General features: G+C 45.1%; 1 protein-coding gene across 9 annotated transcripts in view; it reads left to right on the plus strand.

Moving 5' to 3' along the window:
• The window catches only part of PPP1R12B (protein phosphatase 1 regulatory subunit 12B), a 219,397-nt gene that overhangs the window by 112,197 nt on the left and 83,681 nt on the right, over window positions 1-23,519 (plus strand). For 7 of the 9 annotated variants that reach the window (XM_030220573.1, XM_030220570.1, XM_030220572.1 and 4 more), the window contains 3 exons: window positions 7,085-7,265; window positions 7,984-8,108; window positions 15,452-15,493. In XM_030220573.1, coding sequence (XP_030076433.1) covers window positions 7,085-7,265; window positions 7,984-8,108; window positions 15,452-15,493 — 348 coding nt within the window. Of the gene's footprint in view, window positions 1-7,084; window positions 7,266-7,983; window positions 8,109-15,395; window positions 15,494-23,519 lie in introns of all 9 variants that reach the window. The other 2 variants (XM_030220576.1, XM_030220574.1) reach the window with 1 other exon arrangement.

Below are 23,519 nucleotides of genomic sequence, written 5' to 3' on the forward strand. Positions count from 1 at the left end.
CTGACATGTATACCGGAGCATTTCCATGAATGAATTTATGAACCAGTGTGCAAACTTTGAACACAGAATGTTCCTTAATTGGGAGCCAATGGAGCTTCTCTCTTAGGGGTTTTGCACTTTCGTATTTTGACATACCAAAAATGCACCTAGCTGCTGTATTCTGGGATGTCTGAAGTTTCTTGATGATATGCTCTTTACAGCCAGTATACAACGCAATGCAATAATCTAGATGGCTCAACACCATTGACTGTACCAGGTTGCGAAAAACGCCTCTTGGGAAGAAAGGTTTTAGTCTTCTAAGTTTCCACATTGATTGAAACACCTTCCTAGTTGTATTCTTAACATGACATTCAAGTGTGAGATTACGGTCAATGGTTAAATGGCAGATGACGTTTAATGTGAGCAAGTGCAAAGTGATACATGTGGGAAAGAGGAACCCGAATTATAGCTATGTCATACAAGGTTCCACGTTAGGAGTCACAGACCAAGAAAGGGATCTAGGTGTCGTCATTGATGATACGTTGAAACCTTCTGCTCAGAGTGCTGCTGCGGCTAAGAAAGCAAATAGAATGTTAGGTATTATTAGGAAAGGAATGGAAAACAAAAATGAGGATATTATAATGCCTTTGTATCGCACCATGGTGCAACCGCACCTCAAATTTATTGTGTTCAGTTCTGGTCACCGTATCTCAAAAAAGATATAGTGGAATTAGAAAAATTGCAGAGAAGGGTGACGAAAATGATAAAGGGGATGGGACAACTTCCCTATGAGGAAAGGCTAAAGTGGCTAGGGCTCTTCAGCTTGGAGATTAGGCGGCTGAGGGGAGATATGATAGAGGTCTATAAAATAATGAGTGGAGTTGAACGGGTAGATGTGAAGCATCTGTTTACGCTTTCCAATAATGCTAGGACTAGGGGGCATGCGATGAAGTTACAAAATAGTAAATTTAAAACGAATCAGAGAAAATATTTCTTCACTCAACCTGTAATTAAACTCTGGAATTCGTTGCCAGAGAATGTGGTAAAGGCAGTTAGCTTAGCAGAATTTAAAACAGGTTTGGATAACTTCCTAAAGAAAAAGTCCATAGACCATTATTAAATGGGGAAAATCCACTATTTCTGGGATAAGCAGTATAGAATGTTTTGTACTTTTTTGGGATCTTGCCGGGTATTTGTGACCTGGATTGGCCACTGTTAGAAACAGGATGCTGGGCCTGATGGACTACTACTACTACTACTATTTAACATTTCTAAAGCGCTACCAGGGTTGCGCAGCGCTGTACAATTAAGGAGGACAGTCCCTGCTCAAAGGAGCTTACAATCTAAAGGACAAAAAGTGCAGTCCTAGTATAGCAATACTTATGTACATATGTAACATTCTGCACCTCTTAGTGTCTGGCTTAAAGTTGAACATTATCAAAATATAGTCTTCCTTAATTGTTACCTTACATAAACGTCCATAAAGGAAGCTGAGCTCTGGCCAGCCTTTTTTTTTTTTTTTTTTTTTTAATGCAGATTCTGCTGTATTTGAGCTTTTCCGTTTGGAACTTTGTTGACTTAGGGTATATTACCTGAGTCTTATTGGGCTGGTTAAGACACTTTCCGACTCCGTTTACTTTTGTGAGCTCAAAACATTTGACTGATGTGCTGTTGACAATTCCACTTTCTTGGATTTCTGTCTCATATCATTCTCAAAGTCAGTTATCAAGCAGTTACATTCAAATTACAAAGCCAGATTTTAGTCCAATATAACAACCAAATTAATTGTTGTGCTGGTGCTAGCGATTAAATTAATACATACCCTTGGCGAAACTACTATCAAACCAAAACCTTAACCCATACATATACGCAGATGACGTGATGATCTACATCCCATTTAAACAAGATCTAAAGGAAATTTCCAGTGACATCAACCAAAGCCTACACATCATGCATACATGGGCGGACGCATTTCAGCTGAAACTCAAAGCAGAAAAAACCCAATGCCTAATACTCACCTCGCAACATAATATGAACAAATTCACCACAATTAACACACCAAAATTGAATCTTTCAATCTCGGACACCCTAAAAATTCTTGGGGTTACCATTGATCGACACCTAACAAGAGAGTCACACGAAAAACACAACCAAGAAGATGTTCCACTCAATGTGGAAATTAAAAAGAGTAAGACCTTTCTTCCCAAGGGCAGTCTTCCGCAACCTGGTACAATCAATGGTACTCAGCCATCTAGATTACTGCAACGCACTTTACGCTGGCTGCAAAGAGCAAATAATCAAGAAACTTCAGACAGCTCAGAATACTGCTGCTAGGCTCATATTCGGCAAATCAAAATATGAAAGTGCTAAACCCCTACGAGAAAAGCTACACTGGCTCCCACTCAACGCATCAGGTTCAAAATATGCACCCTAGTTCACAAAATCATTCACGGAGACGCCCCAGCCTACATGTCAGACCTGATAGAATTACCACCCAGGAATGCTAAAAAATCATCCTGCACATTTCTCAAGCTTCACTTCCCCAACTGTAAAGGTCTAAAATACAAACTAACGCATGCGTCAACCTTTTCCTACCTGAGCACACAATTCTGGAACGCGCTGCCGCGCAATTTAAAAACGCTCTATGAACTAACCAACTTCCGCAAACTACTGAAGACCCATCTCTTTGACAGGGCATACCACAAAGATCAACAAATGTGAACTCCTATACAAATATCCAGAGCTGCCTTATAATATTTGCTTGTTAAACTACTAATATGTTTTACCATTATCATATAACCCATGTTCCTTCTGTAATGCTAAATGTATATTTTCTTATATGTTTCCACTATTCATGATGTATTGTAAGCCACATTGAGCCTGCAAAGAGGTGGGAAAATGTGGGATACAAATGCAATAAATAAATAAATAGATGGCAGTGCTGAATATTCAGATTTGCATTCAATGTACAAGCATTATGCATTTAGTATAGCAGTGGCGTAGCCAAGGGTGGGCCTGGGTGGGCCCAGGCCCATCCACTTTGGGCTCAGGCCCACCCAGTAGCAGCACACCTATGGTGTGGTTGACAGGGATTCCCAAGCCCCACCAGCTGAAAGCTCCCAACAACTGTCCCTCCTGTATACCTTGTAAATAGCAGATGGCATGCAGGTGAGACAAGGAGAGACCAAATCACCTGTGGGACAGGGAGGGGTTATTCTGCCCACCCATCTTGGGTCCAGGCCCACTCAAAGTTGGGTGTCTGACTATGCCCCTGTAGTATAGGCTTGCTATTTGATAGGCCTAAACTCAAGTTTTTATTGTCCTTGCCAGATCAGTTCAGACGAGTGGATTATGTCCTCTGCCAGCAGATAGAGCCAGAAAAAAAACAGCTTCACTTCTCTTACAGGGGGCTGGTGCTGCCTTGAGCAACTCAGTAAATCTCAGACTCTAGCAGGTTGTGCAGACATGTGGCCTGGGTCAGTAATAATGAGTAGGCTACTCCCAGGAAGGCTACAGGCCAGATTACCAGTGGAGCGTACAGTAGACCAAGCCTGGGGAATGTTGTAGGCAGCAGCCCTTTGGGAACAAACTAGAGGACTGGGATTGGCAGAGGCGAGTCCACAGAACCTAGAGGGTGCTGGTCCCTTCTCCTGCTCCTTACGTCCTCTCTCCCCCTCCCCCCTCAAGCCTCAAGGAATGGTGGCAGTCATTGATTTATGGAAGATTGTTAGTGGTCTCCTTTCCAGTCCAATTTCTCAGTTGTGTGATTTCTCTTCTCAAATGGTGACAACAGTGAATGCCATGAATAAAAGATATATAGGAATGGACGATCATTTGACTTCCTTACAGACTGCGTGTGGGACTTTACAGAATATTGGATCCTTTGGCATTAAGGATATCCTGGTTATCTATAGGCGGCTTGAAGCCATGGAGAGCCAGACTAGGAATAGGAACATGAGAATATTACATTTTCCAGTTTGTTCATTGCTTTCTCCTGAAATTCTGTTTCAAAAATATCTGAAAATAGTGTTGGTAATATCGGGTTCTGATAATATTTTGATTTCTTTATGCTATTATATTTCTTCTAATGTAAAACAGGATGATGAAACTGATGTTATATGTCCAGAAGAACTGTTTTAACACAGTTTTTGTAAACTTTCCAGGTCAATTTCACAGAATGAGCCACCCTCTTGGTCTTTTTTTTGTTTCTGATTTTGAGGTCTTATTTTAAGAAGAAGGAATATTTGTTTTGTGGAGGTAAACGTCAAATATTTCCTGATGTGGCTTGCACCACACAATTGCGTAGAAATAATTTCTTCAATTAAAATCTCATGTGCTTGCATTGGGGGCAACTTTTTTTTTCTAAAGTTCCCCTGGAAGTGCATAATAAAGACTTCTGATTTAAGCTATACTTAATTTGATCCTTCTCAGAGCAATTTGTATTATTTTTATTATTTGTTACATTTGTATCCCACTTTCTCCCACCTTTTTGCAAGCTCAATGTGGCTTACATATTAACGGCGTTAGCTGCTTCCGGTCTGAACAAATACATGGTATGAATGGATACAAAGTGATATTGTGGTAGAATGAGGTACATCTATGGTAGGTACAATTGGGGGGAACTTAGAGAGGGAAAGGGGGAAGAAGAGTCAGGTAATGTCCGTTACGGTCTTTGGTTACATTGTGTCGCAAGTGTCCAGTTATTTTTATGTTGGGTCGGTGGGGTATGCTCTTCTGAACAGGTCTGTCTTTAGAGCTTTCTAAAAATTTAGGTGGTCGAGCGTAGTTTTTACTGCTCTTGGCAATGCGTTCCATAGTTGTGCGCTTAGGTAGGAAAAGCTGGATGCATAGTTGGATTTGTATTTGAGTCCTTTGTTACTTGGGTGCTGGAGGTTTAGGTATGAGTCAAGTGAATGATAACCTCTGGCCATACCAACAAGAGTTCTAGAGGGCCAGCTAGCCCAGTTTATCAGATCACAAGGGTTCTTTTATATAGAGTTAGACTCTGTCTTCTGGAGGATGCTGTTGAGACAGTGCCCATGCCTTTGTTGCACCCCTTCTGTACTTGCCTCGGTGTGGGTATACAGGTCTGGAGATTTGACACTTTAGGTGTAGGAGTTCTTAGAGTTATCGTGGCTTCTGGTGGTCTGGGTAGAGCTTGGGTCCCGCTCGTCTAGACAAATCTAGCATGAATAATAAGGAAAGGGGCGTTCAGATTTGCATATTTTCTTTCCTTGAGTCCTGGCTAGAACCTGCCCATGGAAGCCCTGGCAGTCGAGGGTTTTCAATCTGACAAATTCAGAAAGCTAACAAAGAGTATGTTATCGCTCTCTTTGGAGGTAGTTGTCTCCTTGGTGTATACAATTCTTATTTCTAGGTTAGTGACCACGAATATGATTTTGAATGTACCAGGTTTGGCTTTGGAAGTGAATTGGAAACCTAAAACATAAGAATTGCCGGACCAGATCGCTGCTGCGCGCAACCCCCCCCCCCCCCCCCCCCCCCCCCGGCTGCAGGGCAACACGGTACCCCCCCCCCCCCCCCGGCGTGACATGGCAACCCCCCCCCCCAGTCCCCACCTGTCTGCCAGTGCTGTCCACCCGGCGCCTTGCGCGACTCTGCGCTGCTGTAAAAGAAGAAAATCGCTTCGTCGGCCCTTCCCTCACTGTGTCCCGCCCTCTGATGTAGCGTCCTATTTCCTTGAGGGTGGGACAGAGTGAGGGAAAGGCCGACGAGGCGATTTTCTTCTCTTACAGCAGCGCATACACGAGGCGCCGCACCACACAGCTGCCGGGTGGATGGAGCTGGTAGGGACTCGCTAGCAGAGCACCCCCCCACCCATTGACACCCAGGGTGGACTGCCCCCACCGCCCCGTCTTTGCTACGCCACTGGCTTGTTATGCCTTTGTATGCAGCTGAGCATCCTTTTGACCTTGGCCACTACCTTGTCACAATCTTTTATTACCTTTAGAACCTCAGACACTATGACCCTAAGGTCTCAGACGTTCCTGGTCCGTGCACATCAGTCTCTTGCATCCTTTGGATTTCTGTGCTCCAAATGCATCACATCACTTTTTTTCACATTTAAGCTTAACTGGGAGGCGGGGCTAGTGCTGGGCAAGACTTCTACGGTCTGTGCCCTGAAAATGGCAGATACAAATCAAGGTAAGGTATACATAAAAAGTAGCACATATGAGTTTATCTTGTTGGGCAGACTGGATGGACCGTACAGGTCTTTTTCTGCCATCACCTACTATGTTACTATGTCTACATATTGATACCATTTTTCAGGCATTAAAGCTAGAAGAAGGGGTGGTAGATGGAAGAAAACAAGTTAAGGGTGAAAAATTGTATCTTAAAAAAAATTGTCAGGCTTATTTACCATTGGCTACTGGGTATATGTCCTACAGGGTGAAGGATTTATTTATTTTTTAAATTTTATTTGTAGCATTTGTATCCCACATTTTCCCACCAATTTGCAGGCTCAATGTGGCTTGCATTTGCTGTAATGGCGGTTGCCATTTCCGGTTAACATGATTACAGATGGTATTGCGTTAATGTGCATACATTCATGGTAACATACATGGAACATAATATATATGGAACAGATCATGGTATATATATATATTTTTTGTTACATTTGTACCCTGTGCTTTCCCACTCATGGCAGGCTCAGTGTGACTTACATGGGGCAATGGAGGGTTAAGTGACTTGCCCAGAGTCACAAGGAGCTGCCTGTGCCTGAAGTGGGAATCAAACTCAGTTCCTCAGTTCCCTAGGACCAAAGTCCACCACCCTAACCACTAGGCCACTGCTTGAGAACATGGTGTATGTATATGTGTGTGTATATATATATAGAGAGAGAGATAGATAGATAGATACCATGTGCATACATACATGGTAAAGAAGAATACATTATGTTATTGCAAGAAGGTTCCTGAGTAGTAAATTGGGTTGTAACATACATTAGGTCATCGGCTATAGAGAGACCCTATGATGCAATAAAGAGTGATTTTCTGCATTTCTAATGATTCAGTAATGATAATTGTAATACTTAGGGGTTTTGTAATGACTTATTTTCAACCATTTAATAATTTATTTGCAGTCTGGTAATCGTCGATTAAGGTACAAATCCTCCCAGCTGGACAGCCCCACTACACCAACATCATCTCCGACTACCTCATCCTATGTGAGCTCTCAGCCTTTGCAGCAAAGCAGACTTCTGGGCCTTGCTTCTGCCACCCTAGCAGACTCCAAGAGCACTGCCCCTGAGATGGAAAATCATGGTAACTATGTTTTTAAAATCAAAACTAAGAGTAGGGCTGCAAACACCAAAAGTGATATTCACATATCATAGTCTGTGCTGTTACTGAGATTTTCAGTCTTGAAAGGTTTACCTGTAATTTTTAAAAATTGTATTTGTTTCCATTTATTTCACATCTAATAACTACATAATTCAAGTGAGCTTCAACACCCAAAGATAAAATTAGTAAAAATAATACAACTAATAAATCAGCATAAAAATTAACATAAGATAATAAAATGAAATACATAAAAGCCCTGTTAAATAACACATCACATATCCCAGTCATCTCTCATGTCCCATCTCAGTTTAAACTAATCCATCAGACCAATTCAGAATCTCCTCTAGTTTTGATAAAATAATGGTGTGCTGCTGTTTTTTTTTTTTTAATACTCCAGTTTGGTAGTACATATGGGCAATGCTGGTACTATTTATCACTAACATGGTTTCAGGCCTCTTCCCCCACCCCTCCTCCAAGCATGTGCATCTGCTGACATTGCTCTGTGTAGCTGGTCAGATGCCCACTCCTTTCAAGGGATGAGTTTTGCTTCCTCACCTCCTGTACCATCTATTATATCATTTCCTGTATTGAGTTAGAATAGTGTAGACAAAGGGAAAAAAAGCAGAGAATGAATTTGTGTTTTACTGAAGTACAGTTGATTAACTGTTGTTTTCATTTATTTATTACATTTATTCTACAGTAACTGAAGGGCTGGTCACAGACAAGGATTCAGGAGATAGCTCCCCTAGCAAACTGTCAATACGAGAGCGACGGCGGCCTAAAGAACGGAGAAGAGCCACTGGTATCTCTTACGGGGGGAAAGAGGTGGGTGATTCCTATAGCTTCACAGACCTGTCTAAGCTTTCCCTATTCTCAATTCATGAAGCTTCTCTTACCTGTTCAACTCCTGCTTGGATCACCTGGCACCTAGTTCCTTGTTCTTTGGCAAAGTTTTACCATCTTTCTCTGCCATCCCTCCTTTTTCCTTTCTGTTATCCCTCTTTCTTTTCTTTAAGTACATCTTATTGCTTCATAGGATACTTTGTATTGGTTCAGCATAAGAACTGTCCTAAGGTGTTCTAAATAAACTCTTAAGTCCATAAAAGTCACTTCTGTAGCCCTGTGTACAAATCCCTTTTCTTTTTTCTCCAAGATCAATATACTTTCTGTAGATCTACGTGGATACTACCTCCATTGTATGTAAATCTTATCTCATGCATATTCATTAGGGATATCCTGAAAACTTGGGCCTGTTTGCAGTACTCAAGGCCTAAACTATTGCATCCCTGTTGCTTTCTTCTCCTACCCCATCTTCTTTCTTCCTCATTCCTTTTTGTCTCCTCCATCTCGTGCTGCTTTCTCTTGAGATGGATCCTCTTTTGGACTAGGGATATAACCAATTCAGTAAAACCTATCAATTCAATATGTCGAACAATCCTCATCTTCCAAGTGTATCAGTCTGCTACATCTTTCACCTTCCACAACCATCACATCATTCCATATCATCATGCTGATCAATCCATAGACTGGTGGTTGTGTCCATCTACCAGCAGGTGGAGATAGAGAGCAAACTTTTGCCTCCCTATATGTGGTCATGTGCTGCCGGAAACTCCTCAGTATGTTCTCTATCTCAGCAGGTGGTGGTCACACACAGCAGCAGCTCTGGCTAGGCCTCCAAGCCTAATTTTTAGGTTTTGTTGAGTGCCTGGGGTTGAGGGCTCTTCTTGAGCAAGTGCAAACCTGGTGGCGCCAGGTCCCTCCTTTTCTCCCCCCTCCCGCTGGCTCCGTTGAAAAAAAAAAAAAAAATTTTTGAACGTCCTTAAAGGCGTTTATTTCGACATTTATTTAAACGTTTATTGCAGCTACTCACTGGGACACCAGGTCGTTACAGCTCTGAGCGGAAAGCAGGTAATTTTTACCTTTTATAGCGGGCAGGGGGTTCCCCGATTGGTCTCCACGTGGCCTATGGCGTTGGAGGGCGAGGGCGCAAAGAGTCGCTCCCCGGATCGCGTGTGCGCTTCTAGAGGGGATGCGGGGGTCTTAAAGTCTGATCGCCCTTGTTGGGTGACAGTTTCGTGACCGATGAGTGTCCCGGTCCTTCCTTCGGTGTGGCGGTTTTTCCCGCCATAAACGCCCATCCCTCGCGGCTCGCCTCCGCCATATTGGCCAGCCACGCGGCTCGGACGGCTTCTTCTTGGGCCGCCCTTGAGGTGGGAGACATTGATGCCATGAATGCCCTTAATTTGGGCGATGGCACAAAAGCGGCTAAAGTTAAGCGCCGTTTTTCCCGCGCGGCTCCTTCGCGGAGTGTCGCGCCGGACGCCATCTTGGATGCGCAGCATGTCTCTCCCCCGCTCTTGCGAGCGCCGGTTGAGGGTGCGTCTAGGGCTGTAGCCCAGGCTGCGGAAGTGCACAGTCTGGGGGGTTTCTCCCCCGAGCTTGTTTTGCTGCTGCATCAGGCCTCCCTTATGCAAGACGCTGCCCCTGCTCCCTCGTCTGGTAAAGAGGTTGAGGCCCCGGAGGTAAACGCCCTCGGGTTGATTCCCAGGCCTTGGAGGACTTTGTCTCCTCCGATGTAGATGAGGGCAGCGTATCTGAGTTCTCCCAACGGTCCTTTGCGGATTCCTTGGAGGAGACGGATCCCCGCTCGGATGGAGCGGATGACCCCTCTGCAGCGCGGCTCTTTAGCTCAGAGGATTTGCCCAACCTGTTATTGCAGGCCATGGGCATTTTGAAGATTTCCTCTCCGGAGGACGTCTCTCCCTCAGCCCCTGTTGGCTCTGCCATTATGCTGGGGACGAAGCGCCCGCAAAGAACCTTCCACGTGCATGAGGCCATGCACACCTTAATTTCGGCTCAATGGGATGTCCCGGAAGCGAGCCTTAAAGTGGCTAGGGCTATGTCCCGCCTCTATCCTTTGCCTGAAAGTGAACGTGAGGCCTATCTGTGGCCTACCGTGGTTTCTTTAATCATTGCGGTGACTAAGAAAACGGCGTTGCCGGTGGAAGGTGGCACGGCCCTAAAGGACGCCCAAGACAGAAGATTGGAGGCGGCCTTAAGGTCGTCCTTTGAGGCGGCTGCTTTAAGTTTGCAGGCCTCAGTTGCGGCTCCTATGGGGCCAGGGCGTGCCTGTCTATGGTGCAGCGGGCTTCCCCCTCGGATCATTCCTTGAGGGCTGATTGGCCGGCCCTGGAATCGGGCTTAGCCTATTTGGCAGACTTGCTGTATGATGTCTTGAGGGCCTCAGCTAAAGGCATGGCTCAGACAATCTCTGCGCGGCGGTGGCTTTGGCTGAAGCATAGGTCTGCTGACCACGCCTCTAAATCCCGCCTGGCTAGATTGCCTTTTAAAGGCAAGCTGCTCTTTGGGGTCGAGCTGGACAAAATCGTGACCGATTTCGGCACGTCTAAGGGCAAGAAGTTACCAGAGGTCAGGGCTCGGGCTAGTGCTCGCCCCGGTACCTCCAGAGAACGGTTTCAGGAAGCCCGTCGGTACCGCCCGGGCAGGTCGGGCTCCTCTGCCCCCTCTTCCTTCAAGAGGAACTTCTCCCCCAAGCAGCATTCCTTTTGCAGCGACCGCCGTCCTGGAGGTGCTCCCTCCGGTCCTCCCCTAGGGTCTTGTACCCAATGACGGGGCCTTGGTCCACGCCCCAGTGCAGATTGGAGGACGGCTGTCCTCGGTTCTGGACGAGTGGACCACAATAACTTCAGACGCTTGGGTGCGGGAAGTCATCAGAGACGGCTACAAGCTAGAGTTCTGCCGACCCTTAAGAGACGGGTTTGTACTCTCTCCCTGCAAGTCTCCGGTCAAAGCTGTGGCAGTGCAGCAGACCTTGGACAATCTGATCCGCCTGGGTGCGGTCGTTCCGGTGCCAGAAAATCAGCTTGGCAAGGGACGTTACTCCATTTACTTTGTGGTACCAAAGAAAGGAGGTTCTGTACGGCCTATCCTCGACCTCAAAGGGGTCAATCAGGCACTTTCGCATGGAGACCCTCCGCTCTCTTATAGCGGCAGTGAAGGCAGGAGAGTTCCTGGCATCCTTGGACATCAAGGAAGCGGACTTGCATATTCCCATCTGGCCTCCTCATCAACACTTTCTGCGTTTTGCAGTACTGGGCCGACACTTCCAGTTCAGAGCCCTCCCGTTCGGGTTGGCTACTGCTCCGCGGACCTTCTCCAAAGTAATGGTGGTCATCGCGGCCTTCCTGAGGTAGGAAGGAGTACAAGTCCATCCTTATCTGGACGACTGGTTGATCCGAGCCCCCTGTTATGCAGAGTGCGGCAAAGCTGTGAACCGGGTGGTTGCTCTTTTGAGCTCCCTGGGGTGGATCATCAACTGGGAGAAAAGCCAGCTGCGCCCAACTCAGTCCCTGGAGTATCTGGGAGTTCGATTCGACACCCAAGTGGGCAGAGGGTTCCTGCCAGACAATCGGATTGTCAAGCTTCAGGCTCAGATGGACCAGTTCCTAGTAGCCTCTCCTCTTCGGGCTTGGGACTATGTGCAGCTGTTGGGCTATGACGACCACGATGGAAGTAGTGCCCTGGGCCAGGGCTCATATGAGACCACTACAACACTCTCTGCTGCAGCGCTGGACTCCGATGTCGGAGGATTATGCTGTGCGCCTTCCCTTGGACCCAGCAGTGCGCAAGGCGCTGAGCTGGTGGACGCAGACAGACAAGTTGTCTGCAGGAATGCCTCTGGTGACCCCGGAGTGGATTGTCGTCACGACGGACGCCTCTTTGTCGGGCTGGGGAGCCCACTGCTTGGGAAGGACAGCGCAGGGGCTCTGGTCTCCTGCAGAGGCAAAGTGGTCTATCAACCTCCTGGAACTCAGAGCCATTCGGTTGGCGCTTTTGGAGTTTATCCCGGTACTGGCGTTTAAGCCTGTACGGGTCCTGTCGGACAATGCCACGGCTGTGGCCTATGTCAACCGCCAGGGAGGTACCACGAGCGCCCCTCTAGCCAAGGAGGCCATGAATCTATGCCAGTGGGCGGAAGCGAACCTGGAACAGCTGTCAGCGGCCCACATTGCCGGGGTCATGAATGTCAAGGCGGACTTTCTCAGTCGCCATACCTTGGAGCCCGGAGAGTGGCAGCTATCTGCTCAGGCGTTCTTGGACATCACGAAGCGCTGGGGCCAGCCGAGCCTAGATCTGATGGCGTCATCGGCCAATTGCCAACTGCCGCGCTTTTTCAGCAGAGGACGGGACCCTCGATCCCTGGGAGAGATGCTCTTCTCCAACAGTGGCCGACACAAGAGATTCTCTATGTGTTCCCGCCCTGGCCCATGTTGGGCAGGGTGCTAGACCGGGTGGCAAAGCATCCGGGCCGGATAATCCTGGTGGGTCCGGATTGGCCCAGACGTCCCTGGTATGCGGACTTGATCAGGCTCTCAGTGGACGAACCTCTGCGACTGCCAGTGGAGCAGGGCCTGTTACATCAGGGTCCCGTGGTGATGGAGGATCCCTCCCCCTTTGGTCTTACGGCCTGGCTATTGAGCGGCAGAGTCTGAGGAAGAAGGGCTTCTCAGACAAGGTCATCGCCACTCTGCTGAGAGCGAGGTAGCGCTCTACTTCTACTGCTTACGCCAGGGTTTGGCGTACCTTTGCAGCGTGGTGTGAAGCAGGTTCACTTTCTCCATTTGCTGCTCCAATTTCTTCAGTGCTGGCGTTCCTGCAAGAAGGTCTGGAGAAAGGCCTGTCGCTCAGTTCCCTGAAAGTCCAGGTAGCGGCCCTGGCTTGCTTCAGGGGCCGCCTGAAGGGTGCTTCCCTGGCTTCGCAGCCAGATGTGGTGCGTTTCCTCAAGGGAGTTAATCACCTGCGCCCTCCTCTGCACTCAGTGGTGCCTGCGTGGAATCTCAACCTGATGCTAAGAGCCTTGCAAAAGCCGCCTTTTGAACCCTTGTCGAGGGCATCTCTGAAAGACCTGACGTTGAAAGCAGTCTTTTTGGTGGCTATCACTTCAGCCAGAAGAGTTTCCGAGCTCCAGGCACTCTCTTGTCGAGAGCCTTTTCTGCAGTTCACTGAGGCAGGAGTGACTATTCGCACAGTGCCTTCCTTCCTACCCAAGATTGTTTCTCGCTTCCATGTGACTCAGCAGCTCTGTCTCCCTTCCTTTCGTAGGGAGGACTACCCAGAAGAGTATTCTGCTCTCAAATATCTGGATGTGAGACGGGTCATCATCAGATACTTGGAAGTGACCAATGATTTCCGGAAATCGGATCATCTGTTTGTCCTGTTTGCAGGTCCTCGTAAGGGTCTGCAGGCTGCTAAGCCTACAGTGGCAAGATGGGTCAAGGAAGCCATTGCAGCGGCTTATGTGGCCGCGGGGAAGGTGCCGCCTATCCAGCTGAAGGCTCCCTACACTAGAGCTCGGGCGGCCTCGATGGCAGAGGCCGGGTCCGTCTCCTTGGCAGAGATATGCAAGGCGGCAACTTGGGCATCGGCCCATACATTCTCCAAGCATTACCGTTTGACTGTGGCTGCACGGGCGGAGGCCCGGTTTGGAGCTTCAGTGTTGCGGTCAGGGATTTCTATGTCCCGCCCTGGGTGAGTACTGCTTCGGTACATCCCACCAGTCTATGGCTTGATCAGCATGATGATATGGAAGGTAAAATTATGTATCATACCTGATAATTTTCTTTCCATTAATCATAGCTGATCAATCCATAGCCCCTCCCAGATATCTGTACTGTTTATATTCTGGTTGAATTTTAGGTTCAAGTTTAGTCTTCAGTTCCTTCAGGAGGACTTCGTGTTCAAGTTTTTTCACTTGGATTCTTCAAGAGTTGAGACGAGTTTGTGTTACAGTGAGCTGCTGCATTCCTCTCCCCTCCGTTTTACCGGGCTGGATTGAGACTTAAATTCTGCCGGCACTCCCTCCTGCTTCGTGCGGCTGTAGGGCAGCTTTGTACCCCTCCCGCTTCGGCGGTGTTAGGGTCAGTCAGCTCCTCCCGCGGTTGCGGTTGCAGGATAAGCCAGATCCCCCCGCATCGGCGGGTGTGGTGTCCCTCCCCCGCTCCGCGGGGATGAGCTGGACGGATTCCCCTCCCCCACTTGTGTGGGGATGAGCTGGGTTAATTCCCCTCCCCCGTTTCGGCGGTGGTGAGCTGGGCAGAGTGTCCCTTTGTGGGTGTAATTCTCTAAGTGCTGAGTCCTGCGGATGGAGCTTTGATATCGACATACTGAGGAGTTTCCTGCAGCACATGACCACATATAGGGAGGCAAAAGTTTGCTCTCTATCTCCACCTGCTGGTAGATGGACACAACCACCAGTCTATGGATTGATCAGCTATGATTAATGGAAAGAAAATTATCAGGTATGATACATAATTTTACCTTCCTCCTTCAAGCTTCTTAACCTCATTTCCTTTCCTACATCCACTTCAGCTGTTAAACACCAGAAGCTAGAAATGATGCATAAACAAAACAAAAATATCACGCTTTTCGTTACTGCGTGCTTATTGTCAGATGCTTACACTTTGATGTTATGTTTGTATGTTTTGACACACTTAACATACTGTAATTCTGTAAGCCTTTTATTGGGCCTGATAACAGGCATTTGCAGAAATAAGGCCATGTCAAAGTCGTTAAGGTTCATTTATACTGTATAGCTCCTGTGGCATTGTTCTACTCTTAGGCCATCTCTGCTTCTTCTAGGGAAGTTTATTTCTTCTGTCTCTTGTTGTTTTACGAACTGTTGGTTATTCAGAACCTCACTATTTCTTATTTCTGTACGGCTACTAGATGTTTGCAGCGCTGTATAGATAATACAATAGAGAGTCCCTTCTCTGTAGATAACTTAAATTTTAAAAGTCTTTGCTGCCTTATAAATTTCTTTTGTTAAGAAAATGATTAAGGCCAAAAAAGTGTAAAGGCAACCTGAAAAGACAGGTTTTTGGACTGAATTTTTGTAAGGAAATGTGATGCACCAGTCCAGGGGTTCTCTTTCAAATATGCGGGGCAACAATGTGGAAAGCATGACATTGGAAGGTGACTGTTGATGGTAAGAGCTATAATTAAGTGACTTGCCTGATGTCCAATATTCTTATCACCTGTAAAATATATATACGTGTGTGTGTTTGCGCACCTGTGTTTGTGTCTTATTTTCAGAAACCAAATAGGATCTCTGCTACTACTAAGCTTCTCTCCATGCTTGTCTTCCTCAGGACACTGAGACCAGTTGTGTTGTGGAGGTGAAGGAAACTAGGGTAAGTGGTACTTATGGTCAGCAAATGACACAATACTACACCAATAATAGAAAAAAAATTAAACAATTGTGCAATTTCTTTCTTTGAAAGAATTATTTTCCCCCAGCTGTTTGCTTCTTTGCTTGTTTAGCCATTCTAGTTTAAGCCAGAGCCAGCCTCATTTGAGGCGATGGCACTTTGAATTCAGCTGGCTCTCTGGGGTTAGGAAGGCATTTGACATTTCCCCCCACTTTTAATACCCTTTCCATCTAACCTGTCCAACCTAATAAGAAAACTGACCAAAATCCGTAGATTTCAGCTCTTACACATACGTATTTGTCAAGAAGGTGGCAGTACTGAGTAATTAGCACACCACAAACCCCTTCCCCCCATGCCACCAAGGAGGGCTTGGGCATTGAAAATTGGCTTCCTTGTGCCCTGTTGCTTAGCCAGGGTAAAGTCAGAGTCTTAAGCCATTGACAAACTCATTAGAAGAGCAAGAATGGGAATGTTCTGAAATTCTGAATTATTGCAGCAGCATACTACTACTACTACACCTATCAAACATATAAACGGCGAGTGACCGAACTCACTCGCAAATGCGCAGTAAAGACCCTCTCTGTCCCGCCCCCGTGTCAATACGTGATGACGGGGCGGGACAGAGAGGGTCTCTACTGCGCAAGGGGAGGGACGAAACCGCCGTCGCTACCGCTCCCCCCCCCCCCAAAGGTTGCCGCCACCACTCCCCCCACCCGGAGTCGCCGCCGCCACCAACCCTCCATCCAGGCCCTCGCTCCGCTATAGAAACACTGCCAACGCAGAACACAGCTCAGCTGAGCTGCCGTCGGCCTTCCTTCCCTGCTTGTGTCCCGCTCTCGCCCACAAGGGCAGGACACAGCCAGAGAAGAAGGAGGGCCGACAGCAGCTCATCTGAGCTGTGTGCTGCGTTCCCGCGCTGTTTCAACAGCGAAGCGAGGGCCCGGCCCGGGTGGAGGTGTGGCAGCGACTCCGGGGGGGGGGGGGGGCAGTGGCGAGCTCGGCGGCGGGGGGGGCCCTTGCAGCAGCGAGGAGAAGGGGCCTTTCAAACCCCCCCCCCCCCCCCCCCCCCCGTCCTATACTAGCCCGTTTTTACGGGCTCAATGGCTAGTGTTCTGTTAATTAGCCACTGTAGTTCAACATTGTGTGTACCAGCTCAGGTCACATTTCATGTGCAATTTGGCTTCCTCAGGAATCCAGATAATCAGCAAAAGATTCACAAGGAGCAGGGTTTTATGTTATGTCTCAAAAGTGATGATGTCCCAGTTCCTTCCTGGAGGAACCCCCTCAGTCAGCTTAGTTTTCAGAATATCCATGCACCACCTCCACTACATGAACATTTATCTCATGCGTTTTGACTGTGGAAATTCTGAAAACCTGAATGGATGGGGGGGTCCAGGTTTGGGAACTACTGGGTACCAAAAGGGTGTATCAGTAGCAGGATTTCCTTTTTTTAACAATACGGGGAAAAAAACATTTGACGCTGGAAATTGGAGTTTCATTAAAACCCTGCATTACCACAGTACTGGGAATATGGAGTTCAGTGTTAATGTATTAATGTTCAGTTATGTATTAATGTGACAGTCAGTCATGTCTTTCCCAGATCTGCTAGAAAAACATTAAGAGCAGCTTGCTATAATTAGACAAATGCAAAACACATGTTCTCTGTTGTCCTAACCGAATTAATTTTCAGTCCTGTTTTATAAGTTAACTGTGTCTGTGCTGGATAAAGGGATTTCAAACAGGGCATGTTGCATGTACCGTGGTACACTGTCACTTAGAATGTATTTCGGCCCACAGTTTTCAATAGAAAATGTACCCTAATGTGCATAGTACAGCTGTGGAGATAATTAAATTTTCAACAGTACTTTGACACCTTAATATATAAATAAAGTGCAATCAGAAAAAAAAATCTTGAAAAGGGAAAAAGCCTTAGCTTCCCACTCCACTACCCCAGAAGACGCTGAGAAATAGGTGCATTCAAATCTGATCAAGACTTTTTTTCTGGCACGTCTTGACACAGCGTTTTTGATGAAACTCTGGCCACAGTCGATCTGAATGAATGTCTACAAGTTGAGACGCACTATTAAGCTAAGTTTGCTTTTTTGTTTTCTCGTTTTGCTGTTGCTATGTTTTGGTCCCATGAATTGGAAAATAAATGAAGTTTTAGCAATCTTTTTCTGAAAAGGGTTTTTTATGCCGATGAGATTAAACCCGCTAGCGATTCTTTTACCATTTACAAAAGAAAAAATTGGGGGTGGAGCGGAAACTGAGGCCTTTTCCCTTTTCAATAATTTTTTCTGATCACACTTCATTTGTGTGTTAAGGTTTCAAAGTATTGTTGCCAATTTATTTTGTGAAAGAGTTTTGTAGTGTTTTATAGCAATATATTGAAGCTCTTTTTACTCTCTTTTTGATTGGATATATTGTACAGCTATGGAGAATCACATGGATGGGTGCGTAGGTTTTTATGCAATGATAAGACTGTTGGAACTGTTGTAGTTTGGGGGAGTTTCCATGTCTACTTCATCGTAGGGGGAGGATTAGGACCACCACAGTGGAAACAAGAGACAGGGAAGGTTATTCTGAATCGCAGTATTTTTCAACTGCCAGTCCCAGGCTTACCGGGACTGCCAGTTGAAAAACACTTACTGAATAGAGCTCAGAATCTGAAAGTCCCTTATGAGGCAGAGCCTTAATCTCCTTTTGAAATTAATATCAAAATTGTATGGAGGTGGGATGGGAAGAAAAAATGATAAGACGTGATCAAAGAATTGAATTTTCTCCAAGGCACTAGTAGGTGGACAGGCTGCCCAGGGATGATGTATATTAGCAATCCTGTTTTACAGTATTATCCTGGGAAAGTGTCATTGCGTTCTTAGAATCTTGAATTTATGTACGTGGGTTATGATATAAAGGTATTAGGATTTGTTTGTTCTGGTTCTGATAATTCTCCTTAATTTAATGCTTATTGCTTAATTAATTTGTCCTGTGAATCTGTATTGCGGTGCACTGCTCTGTCTTCTAACCCTGCTTAGTTATATTCTAGTGGAATTTGAACGTTAAATCAACTGAAAATTCTTTGATCAGACTGTAGCATTCTGGTCATACCTAGAGAACATTTTTTGATACAGCACTTGGCTGACTCACTGGGACTTATACTGCTTATCCCAGAAATAGTGGATTTTCCCCAGGTCCATTTAATAACGGTCTATGGACTTTTCCTTTAGGAAGCCGTACAAACCTTTTTTTAAACTCCGCTAAGCTAACCGCCTTTACCACATTCTCTGGCAACGAATTCCAGAGTTGCATGTTGAGTGAAGAAAAAGTTTCTCCGATTCGTTTTAAATTTACTACATTGTAGCTTCATTGCATGCCCCCTAGTCCTAGTATTTTTGGAAAGCGTGAACAGAGGCTTGACATCTAGCCGTTCCACTCCACTCATTATTTTATAGACCTCTATCGTATCTCCCCTCAGCCGCCTTTTCTCTAAGCTGAAGAGCCCTAGCCGCTTTAGCCTTTCCTCATAGGGAAGTCGTCCCATCCCCGTTATCATTTTCGTCGCCCTTCTCTGCACCTTTTCTAATTCCACTATATCTTTTTTTGAGATGCAGCGACCAGAATTGAACACACTATTCGAGGTGCGGTCGCACCATGGAGCGATACAAAGGCATTATAACATCCTCATTTTTGTTTTCCATTCCTTTCCTAATAATGCCTAACATTCTATTTGCTTTCTTAGCCGCAGCAGTACACTGAGCAGAAGGTTTCAACGTATCATCAATGACGACACCTAGATCCCTTTCTTGGTCCATGACTCTTAATGTGGAACCTTGCATGACATAGCTATAATTCGGGGTCCTCTTTCCCACATGCATCACTTTGCACTTGCTCACATTAAACGCCCAGTCTCGTAAGGTCCGCTTGTAATTTTTCACAATCCTCCTGCGATTTAACGACTTTGAATAACTTTGTGTCATCAGCAAATTTAATTACCTCACTAGTTATTTCCATCTCTAGGTCATTTATAAATATGTTTGCATATGTGTTTGCATGTCAGAGGTGCTTAGATGGCAACTCAGACTGTACAAGCCAGCCCAGCAGTGGCCTTAGTTTTTACAACCAATGTCCCACATATAGCAGTCCGGTTTAGGATGGGCTGGAGAGGGCTTTGACAGAGATTCCAGTAATTTGGAACACAAGGACAGTGCCCGGCAGACTTTTACGGTTTGTGTCCCACAATTGGCATGACAGATTCGGATAGGCTGACGTGGGCTTTGACAGCTACTCCAGTAGTTGGAACATAAGGAAAGAGCCAGGTGAACTTTTATGGTCTGTGTCCCCGAAACACCAAAGAAAGACCATGATCAAGTATATAATCTCACGTTCATTGTTGATTTAATCTTGAATTGGTATTGAATGTGACTGTTGGGTAGACTGGATGGATTGTTCAGGTCTTTATCTGCCGTCACTTACTATGTTACACAGTGTAAGAGCAATTCCTTGGGTGATTTAGGGACAAAATATAAAGGAACAGAATATTTGTGGATCACATGAAAATATATTTGCATCTAAATTTCGTAGCTGTGACATGGTTGTGGAAATGGTGAGATGTTTCCTCTTGTACTTTGTGTAATGTGACAAGTTACTCTTAGCACCCAGAGAATGCTAAAAATGACTTAGTTGTAAATAAATGTGCTCCTGTGATTTTTGGTGGTGTAATATCTTAGGCATTATTCTCCAAGACATTTCCAGTAGGGTATGAATATATTCTTTTTTGTATTCTTTGGGAATTTACCAGTGGTTTAATTCATTAGGCACTGGTGTACCAGTTATGATGTAATACTTTAGGTGCTGTTTTTATGATATGCCCGTAAAGCCATCAGTTTCAGCTTTATTTATTTTTCCTTTTGGTCTAAAATCAATAAAGATAATATTTAAGAAAATACCTAATATTAAATAGCAAAATGAATGTAATAATTTGTTATCAACAGGGGCATTCATCTAATCATCTGCTTGTTAGCATTTTGAATTTTCCAGTTCTGTCTTTCTTGCAGTGAGTCTGCTGGTAACAGTGAACTATGTGCATGGCTACCCTAGGGACCGTTCATTCAGTGTAACCGTGCTACCTTATGTAGCTGCTGTTTAGTTCTTACAATCACTTGTCCTTGCTGCTGGCCTTGCTTCCTCCCAGTGCCAAACTATTATATTGGCAGGAGTAGTGGAGCTTAGTGCTCTGCTGCAGCCTTTGTTACAATCGTGCCAAATACTTGCGAGGCCTGCCTCAGAGAAAACGATTTTAATATTGTGGCTGAGGGTTCCTAGCCTGCCCTTTTAGGTAAAGGTCTGCCTGCATGTTGAATTGTGTGCTTTCCCTCAAGTCTGATTGCCTAATATGGTAAGGTATGTCCTAGACACGGACTGTTCTACTTTACTGAGATGGGGGGGGGAATGACATGAGGCTGTGAAAGGCGATTAGTGATAAGACTCTGTAGGTGAACCTCTGTCAGATTAGTATCCAAGTACAAAGGGAGGGAAAAAGAAATCCACAATAACCCACTTGTTAAAATGCTCCTGTTCTCCACAGAACACGTTGTAACTAGACCATTAGCTAAACAAAGGCATGATTCTTTGGAGAACAAGTTGAAATGTGATTTATTCGTTCTCTGTTGCTCTTTGTTTCGGTTGTGATGAAGCATATAGTGGGATAGAAGTCGCACATGGCATGGTGTTTTTTTTATTTGTGGCAGGAAAAGGAATTTTTAAAGTTCATGACTTACATATGGACTGCCTAGATATTCTATATTAAAATTATCATTTAGATTTATGTTTTTGTAATGGTGTATTATATTCTTTAAACTACCCCGCTGTCCAACTACATGTCCATAAGGTGCAGTTGATAGGCAAGATAAAAAAATATTTTCAAGAGATTAATGTTTTATATAATAACTACTTGGCATTACATTTCACATATCCTACTGTACTACACACAGTTGTTACAGATATTTGTTATGCTTTAATTTGGTATAATTAAACATATTTATAAGAAAGCTTCATTGTATTGTGGATGAACAACATTTGATAATTGTGTGCCATTGGCTCAGTGAGGTTTGTTTGTGTTATGCAATCCTTTGTAATTGGTTGCAGTTTCAGTTGGGAGATAAATTTTATGACTCAAGGAAGTGCACACCTGCCTGAGAGCAGACTCCCATCAGAGACGACAGTGAGTTGATCTGTGTTTTTGGAAGAGCTGGAAAGCGAGCTTTGTTGAGCTTTTCTTGTTCCAGTGGTACATGAAAGTTGGGAGAATGCAGAAGAACCAGCAGAGGGTCTCCCAGTCCACTGATTTTCGAAGTTTGCGGACATCACATTTCCCTGTTTCTTACCAAAGACCGGAGGCTTTGACCAGAAACACCCGGGTGTGTATGAATGCTACTAGGAGACGTTGATTAATTTTCTCATGAGTGGTATCTCTTGAGCAGATGGTGTAAGCAAAATTGAGGCCATGTTGTGAGTATTCATCCTTGTTTTCTTTGCTCTGAAATCTCTAACCTCCAAGTTATCCAGATCTGTTCAGGAAATTTTCAGCACTTTCCTAGAGGTCTTGCTAAAGGCTCAGATATAGATGAATTCTTAAGGACTTTACATATTAGGCCAGTGTTTCCCAGTCCAGTTCTGGAGTACCCCTTGCCAGTCAGGTTCTCAGGATATCCACAGTGAATATGCATGAATTTGATTTCTATGCACTGCCTCCATTATATGCAAATCTTTCATGCATATTCGTTATGGATTTGCTGAAAACCTGTCTGGCAAGGGATACTCCAGGACCAGACTTGGGAGACCACACATAGGAAAAGACCTCATGAATATTCACTGTGATTATTCTGAAGCCCAAAACTAATAGGGTTACCCAAGGATCATATTTGGGAACCACTGGACTGGATGACTATGAGGCCTTTTCCAGTCGTATCCTCTGTGCTTCTACTTTGAAAATACTTCTAAAAGTTAGCAGACTTGCAGGATCTACCACAAACTAAGATATTGCCATTGAAACTCCAAACTGCCTTCTGTGGTACCCTGCTCCGCACCTCTCAGATCTCAACTTAAAGCGCCACAGGAAATCATAAGCCTTGCGATAATACTTGTGAATGTTTGGGAATGTGCTGCACAGCCAGCACCCTATAAAAAAAGAAAGCATCCATTGTCAGTTTGTTGACTGTTATCATGCAGATGATAGTGAGATGTAGAGATTCTGTTTTGTACTTGCCAGGGAAACTCTCCTTATTTTTGGTGTATGATCTTTTGTTGTGTGCAACTCATGCAAAAAATTAAGCAACATCTAGACAGTGTAGGTTGGCATTAGCTCTGGGGATGTCTATAACGAATCTTTCAGCCCCTGCTTGGTCTTTTGTAATAAACCAGACAGGCCTGCTTATCCTGTCTGTGGCTGTGCTCTTCACAGCAATTTTTGTTTTATTGTGTTGATATTTCAGTTTACTTAAGAAAATTCTTGCCCACTATGAATTATGCAAAGTTTATAAATTACCCAGTGTTGTACTCTAGAGGACTGCGCATTTCATATTCAAGTAAACATTGCAGTTCTTAGCTTGTGTTCCTGGTTCTTTTGGCAGCAGTCTTCTTGGCAAGAAGGTCACAAATAATCGCCCACATTGGTGGTTGAGTGGAGTGTGATGTCAGTTGTGACATCACAGGCAGCAGCACTAATCTTCAGAATAAAAAAAAGTACCAGGATAGGGCCTGCAGCAGCCAGCACTTTCTACAGTATGGAAAAAGGAAGAAATTCGTTGGAGTTACAGAGGTTCTAGATCAGTAATGTGAAAGAAAACTAGCACTGACTTAAGCAGCTAGACAATTTTCAGCACAGGCCTGCATTATAATATTGTCTGGAGATACAGACTAGATATTTTCTTTATTATTTTACGTTCTTTTTTAATGGTAGAATATGCATGAAGTATTTATGTTAATTTTTAGTTTGTGGAAAATTTGTGGA

The sequence above is a fragment of the Microcaecilia unicolor genome, chromosome 12, assembly GCF_901765095.1.
Source record: "Microcaecilia unicolor chromosome 12, aMicUni1.1, whole genome shotgun sequence".
NCBI lineage: Eukaryota > Metazoa > Chordata > Amphibia > Gymnophiona > Siphonopidae > Microcaecilia > Microcaecilia unicolor.